We start from the raw sequence: 20,740 nt of genomic DNA, 5'->3' as shown, positions 1-20,740 counted from the left end.
AACACTACTAACTACGACGCGGGTGTGGGCGGACTCCGCAGGAGCTAACCCGGAACCCGAGCTCGCAGTCAGCCGTCGCAGCTCGGTTCTCCTCTCCAACATGTGACATTTCTGTTCTTCCTCGCCTTTCCCTCGTGACCTTGACACTCTGGGAGAGTACTGGCCCTCGATCTGGGTCCGTCTGATGTTTATCTCGCGGCCAGCACGAGGCTGGGGGATCTGGGGAGGACGACCGCACCGCACACGGTCCCCATGCAACGCCCCGGGCGCTGCAGCCCGGGGTCACCTGGGCGAGGTGCCTGTCAGGTTTCTCCGCCGTGAAGCGGTGTTTTCACTGGTATTGAGGGGAGAAGTTTACTCACGTGCAAATCAGACGCCATGGGAAATACTCACTTTGATCTTCGGCTCTCCACCAGGCTTGTGACTAACTTGTGGCGCGTCTGTGTCCATGTCCACTTCTGCTTTATCTTCAGCTTGTCCAAGAAGCACCTGGGTCCAGGCTCTCAGGCCGGCTTGTAGGCGAACGCCCAATATTCTTTCAATCTACAGAGAAAGTAGTATTGTAGGACAGCGATTCTTCCAAAAGTTAGCTCACAGAGCACATCAAATAGGAAAGCAGAAGTTTCAGGTCAAAGATAGAGTTACTAACTACAACCCTGCCTACCCACGCACTCTCTCCTCTCAGAGCCTCACGTCCAGCACTTTCTCCCAGCCCCAGATAACTCGTCTCCCGTGTTCTTCGCCTGCAGGTTGAGTCACCAATCGTCCCGACTCATAAGTGATAAGGAGACTAACATAGCAGATGCAGTTATGGTCTTCATATTTGTTTAATACAACAGAAAATTTACAAAAGAAAAGCATTTCCCTGGCAGCCTCAGAGATAAAACTAGAAAGTAGATTTGGAGATTCAATTATTGTTTTTTCTTTGTATTGAGGTACAATTGACAGTATGTTAGTTTCAGGTACAACACAATGACTTGATATTTGTATAGACTACAAAACGATCGCCACAAAAAGTCTAGTTAACATCCGTCACCACACATAGTGGCCATTTTAACAAGTAAAGAACAGAGTCTTCTCTCTGATCTAGAAGGAGACAAGTAAATTTCCTACACATAGGACATCCGTATATCTTTGTGAAGAGTCTGCTGTGGGCCATACAAGCATCCTGGGAAAGCTGTGAGAAAAACCATGGACTTTCAGTGGATTCAAGAGAGTTGGGTCTGTTAGCATTCACTGTCAGTGTCCCACTGTGTGGCTGCACTGCAATTCATTTATCCATTTTAAAAGGGAAAGAAAGAGAAAACCTGTGAACCACACACAGCTTTGGAACTCACCAACTACCACCTGTCCACAGAGCGACCTCGGCCATGAAATATCCTCTCCCCTGAGCCTCCCCAAGGATGTGCTCCCTGATGTGCACCCTGCGCCCCCTACCCCCCGGGCAGCCACCTGGGGTGGCAAGGATGCTTCTCTCTGACACACCCTCACGCACACCTCTAAGAGGTATTCGTTGTTGGGTATTTTTTTAAACTGGGTGGTGGAGCGGGACAGAGCTATCAGAGAAGGATGCCTGGGGGGGAGGGCCAGGAAGGACAACATAAACTGTTGGAGGAGCAGGGAATGGCAAGTAGGAGGTTGTCACATGCCCAGGAAATAAAGAGCACTGTCTCCTCCCTCACAGCTCACTCCACCAACTTGGAACAGACCGCGTATTGCCAGCATCACAGTTCAGCTATCGTTGGTTAAATGAGATTTCTGAAGAGAAAACTAGACTACCGCTGACAACTTCTACAGAAAAATGCTTTTTAACGACAGCCTAATAAGCTTATGAAGCAGGATCCGCGCCTACACTGACAGTAGAAAAATGCAAAACACCACCAACGAGCCCCAGGCCTCACCTCCATATCGAGCTTGTTGACCCAGATGGGCAAATTGGAGTAGGAGTGAAGGTTCAAGTCGTCCACGGCCTTCTGGACTCTGTTCAGGATCTCTGAGAAAGTCTTGTGGTCGTACATGCAGGTTTCTAAGGAACGGACTTCCAGGTCTATTTTTTCTTCAATGATCAGCAGATCATCCACCTAAAGGAAGGGATATTGAATATTGAAAATGCCCACTCACTCTGTCCCTTAAGTTTTATGCACATCCTTCTCCATTAATTAACAAATGCTCGAAGCAGAGAGGTTCTTCCATAAACAGCTAATCCTACTTGTTGGGTGACAGGGAGGGGAAATGTATGGGACGACCTGCTTCTCCTCTCACTCCCTCCAGCTCACGAGAGGGGTGACCTCTGACTGAGAAGCCGGGAGCAGGAAACGAAAGGTGTGCTGGTCACCAGCGCCCTCTCGGTCCCTGGGAGCCGGCCGGCCTGACACTGTCCGACTGCACTGCGGCCGAGGGAGGACGTCCGGGTCTGGGGTGGGTCGACAGCAAGCGCCCCGGCTGCAGTCCTCGAGCCACGTCGCCCGGCCAGCTCCTTCAGCACTAAAGCTCCCGCCCTGTCATGTCAGACCCCTGTGACCGTCCCTTCTCCGCTGGTTTCTAAATGCGGGGTGTTATTAATGGCCTCCCTGGAGCCCCGGCCCTATCGAGAGCCCAGTGCATGAGACGGCTCCTCCCTTCCAGCTCGCGTGGCCTCGCTCTCTACCGACTGATCGCACGCCTCCTGCGGGAGAGCTACGTGCTGAGTGCGCTGTCACCAGGCGCAGTTCGCCCTGAGCCACGAGGGTTCTGGGAACCCACCTTTTCTTGGAAGTTGAAGACAGTCTCTGCCAGTCGCTGCACGTACGGGTCGAGTTTATAGGATTCCCACACCAAGGCAATGCCCTCCGCGATCAGGGCCTGCACCTCCTTTTTCAGGCCCGCCACCAGCAGGGAGATGGTGTTGCGCTCCTCCACCTTCTCGCAGGTCCGCTCGTACGTGCGGACGCTCTCGATCAGGGAGATGGCGAACGGGTAAAGCTGGTTTGCTTGATGAGCCTTGTTCACAATCGCCAGTGGGACTCGGAAACCAAGCCATTTGAGGTTTCGAACTTCTTTCGAAAGCGTAATGATCTCGGGGAGGAAGTTGACCTTGAGCTTGAGGACATTTCCGGATCGGCCCCGAACCCGAGTGCTTTCAATGGTGAAGATGCGCCCCGAGACGCCCAGGTTCCGCTGCTGCACCTTCCGGGCCCAGTCATCGAATATCTCCTGGGTGTTGAGCTTCATGCGGAAACTGTCGCCGTCCTGCTTCAGCTTCTGCCCTTCCACGTGGTTCTCCCAGCCCTTGCCCAGCACATCCTCCACGCGCTTCATGTAAGCTGTCAGCTGCCTGTCGATCTGCTTGGCCCAGATGATGGAGCCCGACACGGGCGGGAGGTCGCGCACGTGGCTCATCTTGCACGCCTGGCTTTGTGGGTACTGGACTTTGAACTTGTCATGAAGGGACTCGATGTCGTCCTTCACGCGCTGGATGAGCTGGGTCTGGTATTCCCGGATGGCCCCGCGGATGTGAGGCCGGACGAACAGCGCGTTGAACCGGGAGAAGATCCTGAACATCTCGTTGGCGTTCTTGGCCGTGCCCAGCTGGTCACGGAGGCGGGCCGTGATGCGCGTCTCCACCCTGTCGATCCTCTCGTCGTACCGCTTCATCGCAGCCTCCCACGCCTCCGTGCCTTCTTTGGAGACGTCCAGCCCGTCCACCTCCTTGACGTTCTCGTAGGCGAGGTTCACCTCCTCGATGGCATTCGCGTCGGCGGCATCGAAGAGAACCTCAGCTACTTTCATATCCTGGGGTTCAGGCACCTCTCCCTGATTCTGCTGTGCAACCGCCGTGACCTAAAAGAGAGGGTTCGTAACAAGAGGTTACCGAATGGAGACTTGTGTTTTGTTGTTCACCAGTAGACGGGACGTGCCACACAAATGTGCCGTTCGGCTCACAAAGGTTTTCGGCCTTCGTTTGAACGTTTTATAACCACAACTCGACAAAGCCAAATACAACACTAGAGTGTACTTTAACTCGACACAAAATGAGTCTTCTGCCAATGTTGTTCCTTTGCTTGAGAAGCTAAATTAACACGGGTTATACCTGGGTTTTAGGTACTTCCCTTTTTAATGCTTGGCCAGCATCAAAAACTGCATTGGAAAGCTCAGTAATTCACGGGAGTGCCACCCACAAACTCAGTATCCACTGTAAATAGTCTTCCTTTTTGATTTTTAAAACCTTAAATTATAACCCATGGGCAAGGGCACAGCAGGGGGCCTGATAAAGCGCTTTGGTGACACTAGCGGCCTCTGCTCGGTCCTCTTGAAGAGGGGCAGAAAAACACAGCTTTTCCCACGGGAAGGGCTGGACTTGCACACGCTCCCACAGAATCACAGAGCTAAGCGGGGGTCCACAGATGCCGCGAATGACAGGCACTCTGTGAATTTATTTGGAGGAAATTAAAACCATTATTTTTACTACCCCAAACTAAAAATTAACATTTCCTACAATTATGAACATATGTGACAGTCACAATTGTTCGCAGTTGCTTGACTTTGTCACCAAGAACACCTTCCCATTGCGTTATAGCTGCACGTACCCTGAGAGCTTGTTTATGCCCATCGCTACTTCAAAATTATGGTATCGGGCCTGTTGCTAAGTGGGCCTTACTACTTTGTGTGTTCGTGGAGGAGTGCATGGATTATTAGGACCACAATTTCAAAATTGTTAGTAACTGTTTCTTTAAACCTCTCCATTTCATTTTACGCATGTAAAACAGTCTAAGGATTTTTGGTAATGGTAGCGTGAGGACAAAAACTGGACAGAATGACTGAAAACATCTACTTCAGGACGATGGGAAAGAACTAACATCTTGAGACACGTTTACAAATGACAAAGCGCTACCACATCAGGCGAGGACAGCGAGCCGAGCGCCTTCCTGCCCGGAGGCACTCACATCCCTCAGCTCAGGCAGGAAAACCTGCAGCTTTGCTGGTAGGAGCAGAACAGCAATAAACTTAAAGGGTAAATTCTGGAAATGAGAGAGCCTGAGAAGGGCCGAGCTAGTCATTACACCCAGGAGGAGACCCGGGGAGCCCTGCCAGGTGAAAACCCAGGAGATTTGCAATGTGTTGTCAGCCAAGAGTTCTGCACCCAGTGAAACTACCCCTCAAATGTGGAAATGAAGTATTTTTCCTGAAAAAAAAAAAAGAGTGAGTCCGTTGCTGGCAGACCTATGGAACAAGAAATAACATAGGAACTCCTTCGGGCTAAAGGGAAAAGACAAGACACTAACTCAGATCCACAGGAAGGAATGAAGAGAACTGGAAAATGTAAATACGTGGACAACTGTAAGCTATTATGTATATTATTCTTTTCTTCTCCTAATTTTCCTAAAACGTGCATGACTAAGACAAAACTTAAACACAGCACTGCTGGGTTTCCCGTAAATAAGGACGCCCCACTCACGCCACGAACAGCGTTATTGCCCCGGCCGCGTGTGAACCGGGCAGGAGGAAACAGCCATTCTGGTGTGAGGCTCTTACGTGCCACTGGAGGTCACTACTGAAGACGTCATGGTAAATTAAAGGTGCATATTGTAACCCAAAGAGTAATTGCTAAAAATAAAATTCAGAGAAATACAGCTACAAGTCTATAAAGGGATTAAAATAATATACTAAAAATAACACAAAGGAAGGGAGATGGAGAAACGAACAAAAATGAGGACAGTGGGAAACAAACGGGAAATGGCAGATCTGGATCCATTCACGTCAATGACTACACTAAGTGAACGGACTGAACACTCCAGTAAAAACGTGCTAACAACATGTGCATGCAGGATGTGTACCACGAGATCTACAAACAAAAATAATATACAGTGCTCGTAGCAACTGATTACCTATTTCAATAAAGCCAGAAAAAAGTAATAACAAATTTCAACTTTACTAAAAAATATACATATACACACTCAAAACGCTCTTTAAAAAACGCTCTTTAGGAAAATGATATGTAAGAGGTACGTGGCAAAAGGGATTAAGAAGCCACAGGCCAGACGGAATCAGCGCTGGTCTCGGAACTCTCACTTGTGAAATGGAGGGTGAGAGTAAAGACCAACCCCACACACGCACGCACACGTTAGCGCGCCCCGGGTAAACAGTGCTGAGGATTCATGACTAACTATGACACAACCCCGAGCAGCTGGCACCCCATCAGTGAGTGACGCTTACTAGGTGGCATCGTTTCTAGACTGCATGTCACCCCCGACATTTTATTACAAAATTTTCAAACTATAGGAGGGTCAAAAGAATTATAGACCCAACACCTATATCCCCACCTAGGGCCTGCATTAGCATTCAGCTAATTAACATTTGCTATATATTGGCTTTATCATATGTCTACCCATTTATCAATTCCTCTACCTACATATCTCAATCCACCTTATATTTCTGGACTGGATTTTTTTTAAGGGAAGAAAAGCACTAGTGAAGAAAATAGGAAGGTGAATAGTGAAGAAAAGCATTCTTTCACTCTCAGGCACATGCGATTATTATCCACATTTTACAGATGAGGAATCTGGAGAAAAAGATAAATGCTGTGCCTAAGGCACACAGCTAGTTAAACGGGGAATGACCATTAAAACCTAGGAAATCTGGCTCCAGGGTCCATGCAGTTTGCGAGTGGGAAGGAACGAGGGATAACGTTAAAGATCGGGCCTGCAGCAATATAACACAGTCACCGGATCTTAGAGATGAGAGTGTCAAGATGGAAACGGAGCTACGGACGCTCTCAACAGGGCAAGAGAGACAGGCAGTTAATTCCACTTCTGAAAAGAGGGCGTCAGTAAGACAACACGTGTACGAATTTTCGGAATGGGAACCACACCTGTGGCCTCAGGACCCTGACGATGACAGCTCTCAGCTGTTCGTGCTGGCGCCTGAACTTTCTCATCTGGTCCAGGCGAGCCTGAAGCTTCCTGTGGGCAGGGTTGATTCGCCAAACCATCTTCAGATTTTCTTCCCTTTTCCTTTTGACAATGTCTCTCAGCAACACCTGCAGTTTCTCGTATTCATCATCCCAAGTCTGAAACACTTCAAAGCACGCAACCATAACCTAGGATGTAATTAAGAAAGGAAGTTTGTTATTAAAGCAGTTTCGTCTCAACGCCCTGAGGCTGGATTTCTGATAGACTGAAACTTACTTTTTCAAATTCTTCATAAGCAACATGCATCAGTTTCCTGGTGCCCAGCACTTTGAGTAACTGAGAACTCAAGTCTCTTGAGATGGCCTCCACCAGGCGCAGGGCCCTCTGAATAGGATACTTGGTGTTTCGGATCTTTCGCAAATGGGTGAAAATTGCCACAAGTGCCTGCCTTATTTTGTCCAGTTCCGTGGCAGACAGCAGGTCGTTCAGAGGAAAATCTTTCATCAGAGGATTGTAGTCATTCACAGTTTCCAAAGCCTGTTTTAGCCCTAGATTAACAGAGAAACAGTTAAGGGTTTTCATACAGAGTAATACAACTATGATAGCATGTTATATGTCAATTTTACCTGAATTAAAAAGTAACACAACTAAAAGGATATTCCACACAGGCTTAATACTGAGTAAATAAACTAAAACGTATCCTCACGATGGAACATTTTGATGCTGTAAAAGATGTAGTGATACAAATTGTTTGATAGTTGCAAACAAAGCCAAAGCCATGTTATTAACAGGATGATACTAGTGTGGTCTCATTTTTGCTTTTTAAAGAATATCAGTCAACACATACGTATCCTGAAGGCTGTGGGCGGCATCCTCAAATTTCACCTGTTTTTGCTTTCTATATTATCTAAATGTTCTACTAATAATTAAGTTTAGAAAAACCAGAGCTTTATTGTAATACTAATTTTATTGTAAAAACACTGAAATTTAAATTATACCCATGGCTCCAGTTAGGTGTGTTATAGACAGAGAATCACAGAAGCACCTTGGTCCTAGGCTATTTTTTGACTTTCTCTGGCATAAGATAAAAAAAAAAAAGAAAAAGAAAAAGTATTAAAAAATATAAAGGCTTCAGAGGTATTACAAAAAAAATTCCATAAAAAGCTGTACTTTCCGACATTAGTGATGCCCAGGCAATGTGCGCAGTGTGGTCAGTGCAAGGGCCGATTTCTACCTGGAATTCCTCTGCGTTTAAAATGTGGGCGCCTTTTTGGCAGGGAAGGAAAAGAACACGAAAGCCACTGCGTCGCCCGCTCGGTGCGCGCCAGTCCCGACGCGCCCTGCAGGCATGCAGTTGCACCGAGCGCTAACCGTGCCAGGGCGTCCCAACGTCCGTGTGTCTGCTGTGTGCAAGGCGGCAGCACCGCCCGCACTGCTGCCCACGCAGGAAACTGTATTCACCCGAGCACTTTTCGGAACAGGGAGAAAGGCAGAGGACAGGAGGGGCAGGCGAAAGGAGGAAGAGAAAGTACGGACCAGCTCTCCTTGCATGGCCCTGAGGGCAAAGAACTTCTGCTTAATGTAAACCGTCTTCCTGTCTGGACTGTCGGAAGCACAGCTGACTTCATATGAAAAAAACGCGGCCTACTCAGGGAGCCCAGTGACTGGGGGACAGGAGGGAAGCTCCCAAGGCTCTCTGCTCGGGCCTAGAGACTGGCCGTGCTCTCAAAAGCCCTGGACGGAAAGGGGGGTGTGTGCGAAAGTCATCGCGTCACCTAGAACTGGGGGAGGACGAGACGAGGTGCAAGAGCGGAGACAGGAAAGACGGCGCGTCTATCAGTCGGAAACGATCAGCAAGACCGCAGCAGGGGCAGATCATTAGCTCTCGTTTATTACCCGTGTCGGTGTCGAAACTGACAGTGGCGTGGAAACGCTTGCCGTGTTTCAAGATATCCAGAGTGAGGAGAACTTCTGGGCTCTCTCGCTTCTCCTGTATGCGGTATAATGCTCGTTCCAAGTTGAGCCAAAAACTAATTTCCTGTAAGGCGGTTCCCGAGGCAGGATCTCGATCCAGTTTGGTCACCTTTATAGAAAAAGTAACATTCAAGGGTATTCACTAGTTAAACAAAGATAAAAAAGTATCATGAACTAAACACATGCATTACAATTTAATTTTTATGTTCCAAATAGATTTCTTTCCCTGTAACTTGTAAGCGGTTTAACTTGAGATCAAAGGTGTGAGACGGCCAGGAGGATCGCCGTCAGGCGAGTATGTAAACATCTCACACAGCCCCTGGCCCACGTCAGGCCTCCGCTGAGCATCCCCAAGGGCAGGCAGGGCCAGCGGTCACTGCAGAATTTATTTACCACACTGACAACATCTCGGACCAGTGTTCTCACAGGTATCAATGAGTGCAGCATTTTACACAGTGCTTTCAATCTCTGCTCTTACTTTCTGAATTTCTCGAATCCAGCGGTTAACTCCAGACTGTAGCTGATTGAGAAAAGTTGGGTCTTCAACCTTATCTCCAAAGTCTGTAACTTTCGGCTTTTCTCCACGTTCATAACACTGTTTTGCCACATTTGTAATAATCGGATGAATTGGCAGGCTGATCTCTGGAATTTCAATATTTTGCTGCAGGTGAAGGAGCCCCATTTCGAGTTCTGCGATCTTTTTTTCAACCGAAGGAGCCATTTTATCACCATCCCTAAAAAGATAGGAAAACTCAAAAGTCAGTGCGCTATTAGTCTCCAAAGAGATGCCCTTACTTTAGGTCTGCTAAACATTAATAATGTACACTTTATTAATGCAATAAATTTATATGCTCTCGGCTTGTTGGCTTTACCCTCCTGATTCCTGAATTTTACGTTCCCCAGTGTCATAAGAACACTAAGTGAAACATGATTCCAACCAGTAAAGGAAAAATGGTTTTACCTGTCTGCTTTGCCAGACTCTCTGATGTAGGACTTAAAAAAAGGAGCCACCGCATTGCTAATGAAAGAATGCAAGGTTTCATATGGTGAGTCTTCACTGAGCGTGAGAACTCGGAGCTGGGAAGACACTGGTTTGTCTGCATCTATTACCGGAGTACGTTTAATGAACGCCAAGCTGAAAGCAAGCAAGAGAAGAAATTAGAACAAAAAATCTCCTTCAGTCTTAATAACTGTAGCTTTGTGTTACATACAAATTAAAAATTCATATGAATTTTAATTTAAAAATTATATTAAGAATAGACTAAATTGTTGCTTTTCCAATAGTGAAATATATTGCTTATCTTTCTTTACTGACTTACGTGAAAACTAATAAATCGAGGTTACGGTTATAGCATGTGCCCATGAAACCAGGTAAAGCTAATTTGTCTCAGATATGGGTCAAGTTCATAATCTTGACCTCGCGAAAACTAACTTTCCTAGCAACTGCAAGTCACAAGCCATGATGTACTTAAGCCTGATTTTATACTGATTTGTATCATTCAATTTATGGCACTAAGTCACACATTAAACTTGAATAAACAAAAGTCGCCCACAGGTTAAAGTGACAAGCGGGCGTCCCAGGCTCACCGCAGCCTGGCCTAAACCAAGCTTCCGGCTTCATCTGCTGCCATGCACCCCTTTTCCCTGCAAGTCACAGCTTAAGCTAGATGTCCCGTTCTCTAAATGTGTCGTGTGCTTTAGTATCTTTAAGAAATCTATATTCACCTGCTAAAATTCCAAGTAACCCTCAAAACCCAGTTCCGGCATCACTTCTTCCATGGGGCCTCTCCCAGTGAGAAGCAATCTCTCCAATCTCCACGTTTCACGGTAGTCTGCACCTCTAAGATTCTGTCAAGTATCACAGTTAGCTGTGTACCTACCTACCATCCTTACTCCCCAAAGACCATGGGCTTCTTGGGGACAGGAACTGGCTTTTATTTTTTTTACATACCCACTGCCATACCTTACACAGAACAGGTGCTTAAAGGTAGTTGAATTGATAGCTTTAAGAATATTTGAATTTTCAGTCCCCAGACCGATAATTTATACTTTATATTACTCTAAAAAGTCAGTGAAGCTTCCTGACACACTGAGAAGGAACAAGGTCACAACAAAATTCCGCCCAAAATATACAACCTAAGTCTAATCATGGAAAAACATCAGACAAACCCAACTGAGGAAAGTTCCATAAAACCACTGGTCTGTACTTATCAAAAATGTCAGTGCCATGAAAGACACAAAAATGCGGACACAGAATTGAATTCTGGATCATGGGAGAATTATGGTCAGGAGCATTTGTGAGACGATCTGAGTATGAGAATGGTACCACGCCAGCGTTACACCCCCTAAATGTGACGAGCGTACTGAGGCATGAACAAGAGCGTCCCTCTCCTTAGGAAACACGCTGAAGTGTTTAGTGGAAAAGGGGGCAGGTGGTCTAAACCAACTCTCAGATGGTTCAGGAAAAAAACGGTAACGCAAATGTGAACGACTGGTATCTGTGTACTATTCATGCAATCCCCTTAGAAGAGTTGAAATTACTCAAAATAAAAAGTTTTAAATGCCAATACAGAATCAATTATAACATTTAGATATTTAAATTTATATATGCCTATTGGAGTATAAATGGACATAACATTTCTAGAAGGTGGAAATCTAGTAACACATTTTTAAAACTTTAATGATGTGTTCCACTTGAACCTGTAATGCAACTTTTAGCGATTTAACCAAAAAGAGTCATACCTGTACTTAAGAATGATTACTAGTTATTTACTGAGTTATTTATAATTATGAAAATTCAGATACAATCTGAGTATTAGATATGTTAAGTATATTATGATCAAATCCAAAATGGGTGCCATAACATGGCAATTAAAGTAAAAATATTTTAGAGTTTATGTTGACTTCGAAATTCTCTTAATTTGATACATGAAATCAAAGATAAGATACTGAATTTATAGAGCAGAAATCTTTTGAGTGTTTCTTACTGTCTTCGTCTAGAGTCAATGAGCTCTGACACTGAATTCTCACAAGTTCAGAACGCAAGATCACGGTGTGTTTACATTACTCACCTGTTGGACTTGACTCCATAATGAATGTCTATGTTGATGTTATAGGAAATGAATTCTTTTTCTTCTTCTCCTTCATCACCGACATCCTCTACAAATTATAATAAATATATCAAATTCCTGTCAACATTTCCAATTTTTAATAAATCAAGTGCTTACAGAACGATTAGCCTCGCCTACCCCAACCGGACATTCAAGCCCTTACGTGACTGGTCTTTAGCTATTATTCTTCCCTACCCACTTTTTCTGACTCCTGACCCAGGCACTTCTTTGCTGCACGATCTTGGGCAAGGTTAACTTCTCTGCACCTCCGTTTCCTCATCTGTAACTCGGGGCGACACTGGCGCGCCTGGATTGTTGGAAGGATGAGCCAGGCGCAGCCGGGCAGTGCGGGTGCTGCTCCTCACGGCTGGCTCTGCCCCACCCCTCGGCCCCACTCTGGGGGTCTCGACTACTGGGCTCCAAGCACGGAATTTACCTCCACCCACCTTCCCGTGGTTTATTCAGCACTTACTCTGGGCCACGTATTTTACTAAGCACTTTAGGTATGTCATACCTTTAACCCTCGGGACAACCCTATGGGGGCGAGGGGGGCTGGCGTGACTGTTACTACCTGGTTTTCCAAGTAGGGAATATAAGTTAATTGCCCTCAGAGGCATAGCTGGAAAGGGACAGAGTGAGAATTCATAAGTCTGTGACTCCAAACCCAGGGTCCTCACCAGTACATAGAGGACCCTCCCTCACCTAGGCCCCCTGGGGCAAACTCCCACCAAGAAGACTGCTATCAAGAAACACCCCCAGGGTCACTGAGAGGCTTCCCCCAGCCTTCCTCGGCTCCTATGGGCTTTTCAGAGCCCGCTCTGGAGTCGACTAATGGAGGCGTCTTCCTCCCTCGCTGTGGGCTCCTGGAGAGCAGGGATCCTGCCAGACCAAACACCTCGCACAGGAGTCATCCTAAAAAGCTTACTGGATTTCATAGTGAGATAGCTCAATATGCATGTGGACAAAATTCCTAAGTAGCTGAAAATTAAAACTGAAAAATTAAAAGTGTGTAAGAATGGGAAACAATTCAAATCTAGCACTAATCCGCTAGCTCCCTGAATACTCTGGTCGAATTATCTTTGCAGTGACATATGAGATACAAAGAATATCTGTTAGCGAAAATCACTAAGGATTAATTTAACATGACATACGTATGGTTCACCTTCACTTTAAGTCATAATAGCCAAGGCACTAGACTTAGCTCAGTGATCTTGGGAAAGTCATTTTTCTTCTTCTGGGCTTCAGATTCATGAGATGTAAAATGGGCAGCTGAGGAGGGGGTGGGGTGTTAAATTAGGTTGTCCATACGGATTTTTTAAGTGCAAAAACTAGGAAATCTGAGGGTAGAGGGTCTGAGCAAAAGTTTTCTGCTTCATTAGTTTTAAGATGAGACAAACACAAAATTCAACAAGACAATAACTCTTCCAAAATATTGTTTTGGGTATAGTTTTAGTAAGGGAGGGGTGGTAGAACATTCTAGCATGCCAGGTACTTACAAGCTGTTTAAAAATTATGACTAAAAAACAAAACAAAAAACTGACTAAACAAATCAACAGAGTTTTGTAACTCCTAAGATGTGGACACCAGAAGGTGAGCTAAATCATAGCGCCTGAAGCCAACCGCACACATAACTGCGATCTGTAAAATGTGAGCACATGGACAGAGAGTGTACGGAAATACCCCCAAACTAAAACAGCAGTCAAGGTGGTAGGTAGCATTGTGAAATATTTTGTCGCTCAGTTTTCCGAACTTTGCATAATAGTCCTCTAATTTATTTAAAATACATCATCAAAATAACACCCAAACAATATACAGAAAGTAAAAGTATCATTCTATAATCATCAAAGGAAATTAGTGACATAACCAAAGATATGGTATGTTAACTTCAAATCATTTCTTCCTCCCAGATAAAGATTCGTCATCTATACAAATAAAATCACATCGATTGGATGTAGCATCTAACCACGTTGCTTGCACTTCCTAATGCAAACAGGGTTAAAGGAACTGGGCAGCCCGCCAAGCCATGAGTCATGGCTCTGTGGCCGCCCAGCCCCACACGGGAGGAACACCGCAATGCAGCACAGCGCTGCTGGGGCCCAGCAAGGCACACCCGATGACATCATCCTCAGACGAGGACAGGCAAGCAGGTATTCTCCACGCGCTGTAAAACTCTAACGTCTCTGGATGACATTAATTAATGGAAGTCATTACTAATCGGTCACAGAATACATTTTGGATTCATTTTGTAAATGTTTACTCCCCAGAAATACAGACATCAAATGAGGTCTGAGCATGTCTGACTCCCCTATTAAGAGCTTATGACATTGTTTTATAAACTGCCATCAAATAATTTAAACTTTTTGCCACTCTGCCAATGATTACATCTTCCAAATAACAATTTGACAATCTACTTCTGCAGACACATTAAACATCGTTCAGAGGAGGAAAGACACTTGATGGTTAATTCTTAGTAACAAAGAGGCTATTAATCCCGCTATATAGAAGAAATCATGAACAAACACGCCGCATGCTTTATCAGGTAATATCTCTTTCGGTAAGCCTGGATCAGTTTCCTAAGATTGCTAAAGTTACTGGTTAACACACAACGGATCAAGCCTGTTCAGTCAGAACGGAAGTAGCAGGACAGAAAGTGCTGGGCCCGCCTCCTGAGTTCCTGTGCTGCACATACTGAGACCCACCGCAGCAACCTGTGGACATTTCTTTGGCTAACTCCTGAGAGTTTATTGAATTTCAAGAGCTGTTCCAAGTGTCATTTAACACAGTATACGTCTACTGAAGGACTGGTTTGTTTCAATCTACGAGGGATTTGTATCATTACATTGTAGATTAGGTGAACAATGTGCCTTATTTAATGAAACAGAAAAAGATGCATGTTCGATTAGCTTAGGGCTCATACTGCCTCTCCTAGGTAGGCCGGGGATGTTTCCCCAGGCTGGCGAACAGGCACTGGACAGGGAGAAAGCAAACGGGTAAAGGACCAGGCGAGGCGGCCCGGCTCCCTGCCCCGCGGCCATTCCCTCATTCGCACCGCCCTCCCGACTTTCTCCCAGGGCAGGGCAACCCTCTTCTCCATCCTGCAAACGAGGCCGGTCGTTCCCTTTGGCTCCCACACACTACCAAATCGCTCATCACCTGCTCCTGGTTCTCTACCTTCCATCTACTTTTCCTTTTAAAATCAAAACCAGGCCAGCACCACACGATTCTAGCGGATCACTATCCGCCCCGTCCCCCCTTTTCCTTCGGTGGTTGCTTTGGTGGCCCCCTTTCCCTTGTCACCTCAACGTCCACCCTGTCGTCCTCTTCTGCGGGGCTGTGACTTCTGTAAACTGCAGACTTGCATTCATAATATCGTTAGAAATGTGAAGGGAGGACTAGACCCCACATAATACTTGTACATAATGTAAAACTGGGGTTTACCTTGCTATTTCCGGAAAAAAAGAGGATTAAATAACTAAAAAACTGATAACTTATTAATGCCTAAGGGACTTAAAATTTAATATTTTTTTTAAGGCTTGTACTAATTCAAAAGAAATAATTGATATGAGATAAAACCAACACTCTTATTTTAATGGAAACCAAGAAGTTGAGAAGTTTAGTTTCTTGATTTCAGAATCCTCCTTAAAACATCTTTTCCCCAACTGGATCTAAAAGTCCTGAGTTTCAGTTTCTTCACTCACGACAGAGGGGGCAGGACGATCTCTCTGCAGCCCTCACCCTGAGACTCTAGATGCTGACACGGAATTTCCATCCAGCTTTACTTTTTAGGAAGAAGTGATGACTGTTTTCCTTTGCTGTACATACGCTTCATTTACTATGAAACACTGCACATTCAGACTGATCTTGCTGTAGACTGGTTTGTCCCATAAAGGGTTTAGGGCCCTTCCTACAGTGTGACAGCATAGGACAGTAAGAACCCAGGTGGATGGACTCCTGGCCTAGCGTGACAAGACAGTACGGTGTCATAGAAAATCTTCCTGTTAACTTATTAACCATTTTATCAACCATTTGGGGGGGGCCAAGCAAAGGCCAGAAACAAATATTGTTTGGTCACTACAATATTTGTTTATAATCTACTACATTTTATAATCTACATTATAATTTACATTATATAATCTACTACATTTCTTATAGTCTTTTAGGGAAAGTAAATCCTCTGAAAATATAATTTTTAAAAATCTACCAAAAAAATTTCCCCATAAAACTTTCCATACTGTTATATCTCCAAGAAGTTGAGTACTGCAAAAAGCACTAGCTTTCTTTAAGATTCCAGTCCCTAGCCATCACTGCTCTAATAAAGGAGGCAAAAACAAACAAACAAACAAACCTAAATTATATAGCTCAAGAAAAACTAGAATTCTAAGCCTACGCTAAGTATTGACTAAAGGCAGACACTATTTTCAGTCTCAAAGTTCTAACTTAAAGTTTTTTACTTAAATGTGAAAAAACAAAAACTACAGCACCAGAGCCCAGCCTGGTCGCTAACGAGCTGGAGCGCACAGACAGGTCCCAGAACTGCCAGTTCCACCAGCTGCAAACTGGAGCATCCGTTACCTGTTCCCACCTTCACCACCCAACCTCTCATGGGGATAAAATACAATCAAGAACGCACTTCAGCGAAAAGTCCTACAAAACATCGTTAACACTATAAAATGCCTATGAAGTAAGTAATGAGCCCCTATCTGGTCACAATTTTAGAAGTAGATGATGAAGAAAACAATTAGAGAAGGGAGATTTCCCTTTTTAAAATGAGGAGCTACAATTTCACATCCCCTGCCCACCAACTCTCCAGTTCTTCGCTATCAAGATAACCGTTACATTCACAACCTTCGTTTTACATTTTAAGGAACGCTGTACTTTAACAACAGCAAAAGTTGACAGTTAGCTGGGGTAGTTTAAACATATGTATATAGATCCTCGTATAAAAAAAAAAATGCTTCTGTATGCAATTACAAGTGTTTGGAAAATTCTTTCCAGAAAAAGGGAGGAATAAAATGAAAAGAACTACTCATTCATTAAATTATGATTTAATTGTTTTTGGTAGTCTTCACTCAGTTTAGATAATTCAGAGTTGTTTTTCATGTTATAACGCAAGCCTACTTTTTCAACATAGTATCTTTTCACTGTAGTTACTACTAGATGCTCATCTTTTGCTTAAATGTACAAATGCCAATGCTAACTCACAAAAACCACCAAGAAAGCCCTCCTGCCAAGCAACCTGGTCTGTACTTCTATCTTAATTATGCTGGGGCAGCCAGGATGCTAATAAGGCTGATGGGATCACATAGTCTTTCTTTAGATTTTTGTAAGTGAAAAATAAATTACAGACAGGTTGAATTACTAGAAATACTTTGAGGATTTTTACAAATGCAGGAATGAGGAAGGATTTCAATTTTAGACAGTCTCATTCCTTAGTCAACATACAAAAGTGCAAGTCATTATGGAGCTGAGATTTGGATGCCTGGGTACTCACTTCGCTGAAAAATGAAAATGTGCACATCGAGAAAACAGAGATGAGCGATCGCACCAGAAAGCACACTACAGAAACAGGGTCTGCCCGATAACCTTAGCAAAGTGCAATTCTAAGACGTTTGAAAAAAGTGAATTACTGATGAGCACTCTAGAAGCAAAGGACAAATTTACAAATATTTTCCATAAAAAGCAACTGAAACTCAAGGTAGAAGTCACTGATTTCTGTACATAAATTGTGCAATGAAAATAAGATCAAGAATTAGCCAAGGTCAAACTACTTAAAATCCAATAACTTAATACAGATTAAAATATATTTTAATAAAATGATATGTATTCACTGAAAACCAACCAGAAAGACAGAAGCCAAAATGCTGACAGTGGTTATATCTGGGTCGATGAATCCCAGGTGATTTTAATTTTATCTGTACACTTTAAAATGTCTACCATGACTGTATACTTTTTGAAAAAGAGTAGATGAATTAAATGTATTTAAAAAAAAAAACACTTGTGGGTTTCCACTCGGGAAAACATAAACCCAAACATAACAGAAAATCCCAAACAACATTAATACGTTAATACCCTAAATAAGCCCAAGTGGCTTACTGGCTTTAACATTCTATGTGAATCTAAGAAAAAAAATTCTTTCACACTTTCTGACCCTCCAACCCTGCAGCGGAAACAGAGGCTACAATGAAGCATCTCCTAAGTAAGACTAGCCTTTGAAAGAAACAAATTATCAAAAAGAAACAAGTGTGTGTTCCTGTGAGAAAGACAGGTAGGTTCTTATTGACAGAACGACACAGCTTTTTGAGATTATAAGAAGCTTGGTGGGGAATATTTTCAGACAATGCACAATCTCTTGGGACAAACGTTAAAATGTACTTGAACATCATCCCTGGGCTCCCAAAGGGCCGAGGTGCCACGCCCATCCCTGCGCTGCCAAATTTGCTCACCATCGGCTACCAAGAGTCAGCGGGATACCCTCCCCGAAGGCAAGCTGCACTGTCAAAGCAAAGCTAGCCTTGCTTTTGGGAGGTCACCATTTGAGGGGACCTTTTGCTCTCTCCCCCCCACTAGGTGTCTAACCTGAGTCTCTCTCTTTTTGAAATCTGTAAAATAGACTCAGGTATCACAGGGTCATCATTAGGATCATCTAAGCATTACACAAAAAGAAGTGATGGTTAGCGAGAACAAGCAGTGGACTGGAAACTGAGCTGTCGAGTCTACTCTAAGGACGAGGATTAGTTGGTGACCTTGGCTCACTCCCACCGAGCCTCGGTTTCCTCGCGTGTGAAACAGGGAGATACACCCACTCGGCATGGACGCCGCGAGGCCCAAGCGCTGGGCCTGCGCGCCCGCATCCACCCAGAGGTGATGCCCAGCTCGCAGCCCTGTCACCCTGGGGGCTGGGCCTCTGGGTCCGCACAGGGCAGGGGCTGAGATGCCAGCCGGCCTCGGCTCCCCAGGCTCCGACCGCCTGGACCTCCTCCTTCGCCGACGACGGAAGGGCCAGAACTCGGGCTGCCCACGGCTCCGCGGGTTTGCCCCTGACACATCCCTCCCGGGGTCGGCCTGGCCTGGACACAAATCGAAACCGAAAAGCTCATGTGACACTGGAGGCCGGGATGCGGCCTCCGCCCGCGCTCAGCCCGGGAGACGCTGTCTCCACCCAACTCGGCCATCTTGAGGCCCAGCAGACAAAGCCATCCCATTGTTGTGGGTGACGGCAAGACAGGGGTACCCTCCTCCTCCCCGCCACCCGGAAGGGGCATCCCGGGGCTCCGGCCTGGGGGGCGTGTGGCGGGAGCGCGGCGGGGTGGCCGGGGGCCCAGCCCGCGGGGCGGCTGCAGCCCCGGCGCCGCACCTTTGAGCGTGGAGCGCTCCACCAGGACCGTGTGGACCTGCGGGTCCGAGAGGAACTTGCGCATCTGCTCCAGGGCGCTCTTCTCCTCCAGCGCCGCCTCGAGCGCGGCCGGCGCCTCGCCGCCATCCTCCAGCAGCAGCGGCACCAGCTTGCGCAGGTGCTTCTGCAGCACCGACACGTCGGCCACGTTCTGCACCGCCGACACCTCCAGGCCGGCCGAGCCGTCCTCGCCGCCGCCGCCGCCGCCGCCGCCGCCACCACCGGGCTCCGACATGACGCCGCGCTTGGGACCCGCAGGCAGCGCTGAGAAGGGGCCGAGACGCCACGCGAGAGCGAGCGTGCGGGCGAACGAGAGAAACGGGCACCGGACGCCGCCTGCCGCTAGCCCGCGGCCGACTGAGGCGAGCGGGCGCCGGCTCCGCCCTATAGGCCACCGCCCGCCGGCACCCCCGCCCCGCCCCGTCCCGCCGCGCCGCGCCCCGCCCCGCCCCGCCCGCCGGCCGCCTCAGCCACTGGCGCGGGCTCGCGGCCCTGGCGTCACGACGTCGCGCATGCGCTCTGGCTGGCCGCGCCGCCGCCGCGCAGCTCCCTGGGACTTGTAGTTCAGCGTTGGGCGGGGCCTCGCGGCCTCAGCGCCGCAAGTCCTTGAAGAAGGGAACTTGGCGCGCGGGTCAGTGGGGGGTTGTCAGGGGCCACGGACGTCTTGTTTATTGCTACGGCCGCAGCGAATAGCGGGGAGACGAAACACTCCATAAATATTGAATGAATGAACGATGCTAATGACGAGAGCTAACGTTTTTTAAGTACCCAGCTTGTGCCCACGATCTCTCGTTTAACGAGTATCTAAGACGTGTTAAGAGCTGAGATACAGTCATGACATACGTGTTATTACATATATACAAGGAGAGTGAGGACATTTATCAGTGGGGAAGGAGGTGAGGGTGTGTCACAGGGCTGGGCTGTTAAGAGGGAGGTTGGGAGGGGGCATTCCCAGCAGGGGAACTAGCCTCTGCAAAGGCAGAGGGGCCTGTAGGTCGCAGCTGGAGCACTGACTGCAGGGGCAATGTTAGGTGCAGCCAGGAGATGACACCTGAACGGTGGTGTAAAGCCAAGTCGCTGTGGGTCCTGACTGCTAATGACAAACGAATTCCCTCCAGGATGCTGTGAGCACCCAGGTGAGAGCACCCGCCTAGAACGATGATGCTCTTCTTGCTGCTGGGCTGGCACCATCATTCGTGGGCCTAGGCGTCTGGGTCCTCACAAGGCTGGGGCTGAGATGCCTGTGGCTAACGCTCCCCACAGCTACTGTCCACCCAGACAGGTCCTCCCTTACATCGAAATGGCGTTAGGGCCAGAATCCAGGCAGCTCACATCCTGGGTTTACAGATGACAGTTTCTTTTAAGGAGCATAAATG

General features: G+C 46.6%; 1 protein-coding gene across 1 annotated transcript in view; it reads right to left on the bottom strand.

The window, feature by feature from the left end:
- The window catches only part of DYNC1H1 (dynein cytoplasmic 1 heavy chain 1), a 64,987-nt gene extending 45,229 nt beyond the window's left edge, over positions 1-19,758 (bottom strand). The window contains exons 1-10 of the mRNA XM_039884243.1: positions 19,326-19,758; positions 11,933-12,020; positions 9,823-9,996; positions 9,340-9,595; positions 8,784-8,970; positions 7,164-7,435; positions 6,848-7,075; positions 2,743-3,819; positions 1,902-2,081; positions 394-543 (exon numbers count right to left, since the gene is read on the bottom strand). Of these exons, the coding sequence (XP_039740177.1) occupies positions 394-543; positions 1,902-2,081; positions 2,743-3,819; positions 6,848-7,075; positions 7,164-7,435; positions 8,784-8,970; positions 9,340-9,595; positions 9,823-9,996; positions 11,933-12,020; positions 19,326-19,599 (2,886 nt within the window). The 5' untranslated portion in view covers positions 19,600-19,758. The remainder of the gene's footprint in view (positions 1-393; positions 544-1,901; positions 2,082-2,742; positions 3,820-6,847; positions 7,076-7,163; positions 7,436-8,783; positions 8,971-9,339; positions 9,596-9,822; positions 9,997-11,932; positions 12,021-19,325) is intronic.
- Positions 19,759-20,740: the final 982 nt, after the last annotated feature.

This window comes from Pteropus medius, unplaced genomic scaffold (genome assembly GCF_902729225.1).
Source record: "Pteropus medius unplaced genomic scaffold, Ma_sr-lr_union100, whole genome shotgun sequence".
NCBI lineage: Eukaryota > Metazoa > Chordata > Mammalia > Chiroptera > Pteropodidae > Pteropus > Pteropus medius.
The sequence above is the reverse complement of the archived record's forward strand: the minus strand, read 5'-3'. Positions and strand labels throughout refer to the sequence as shown.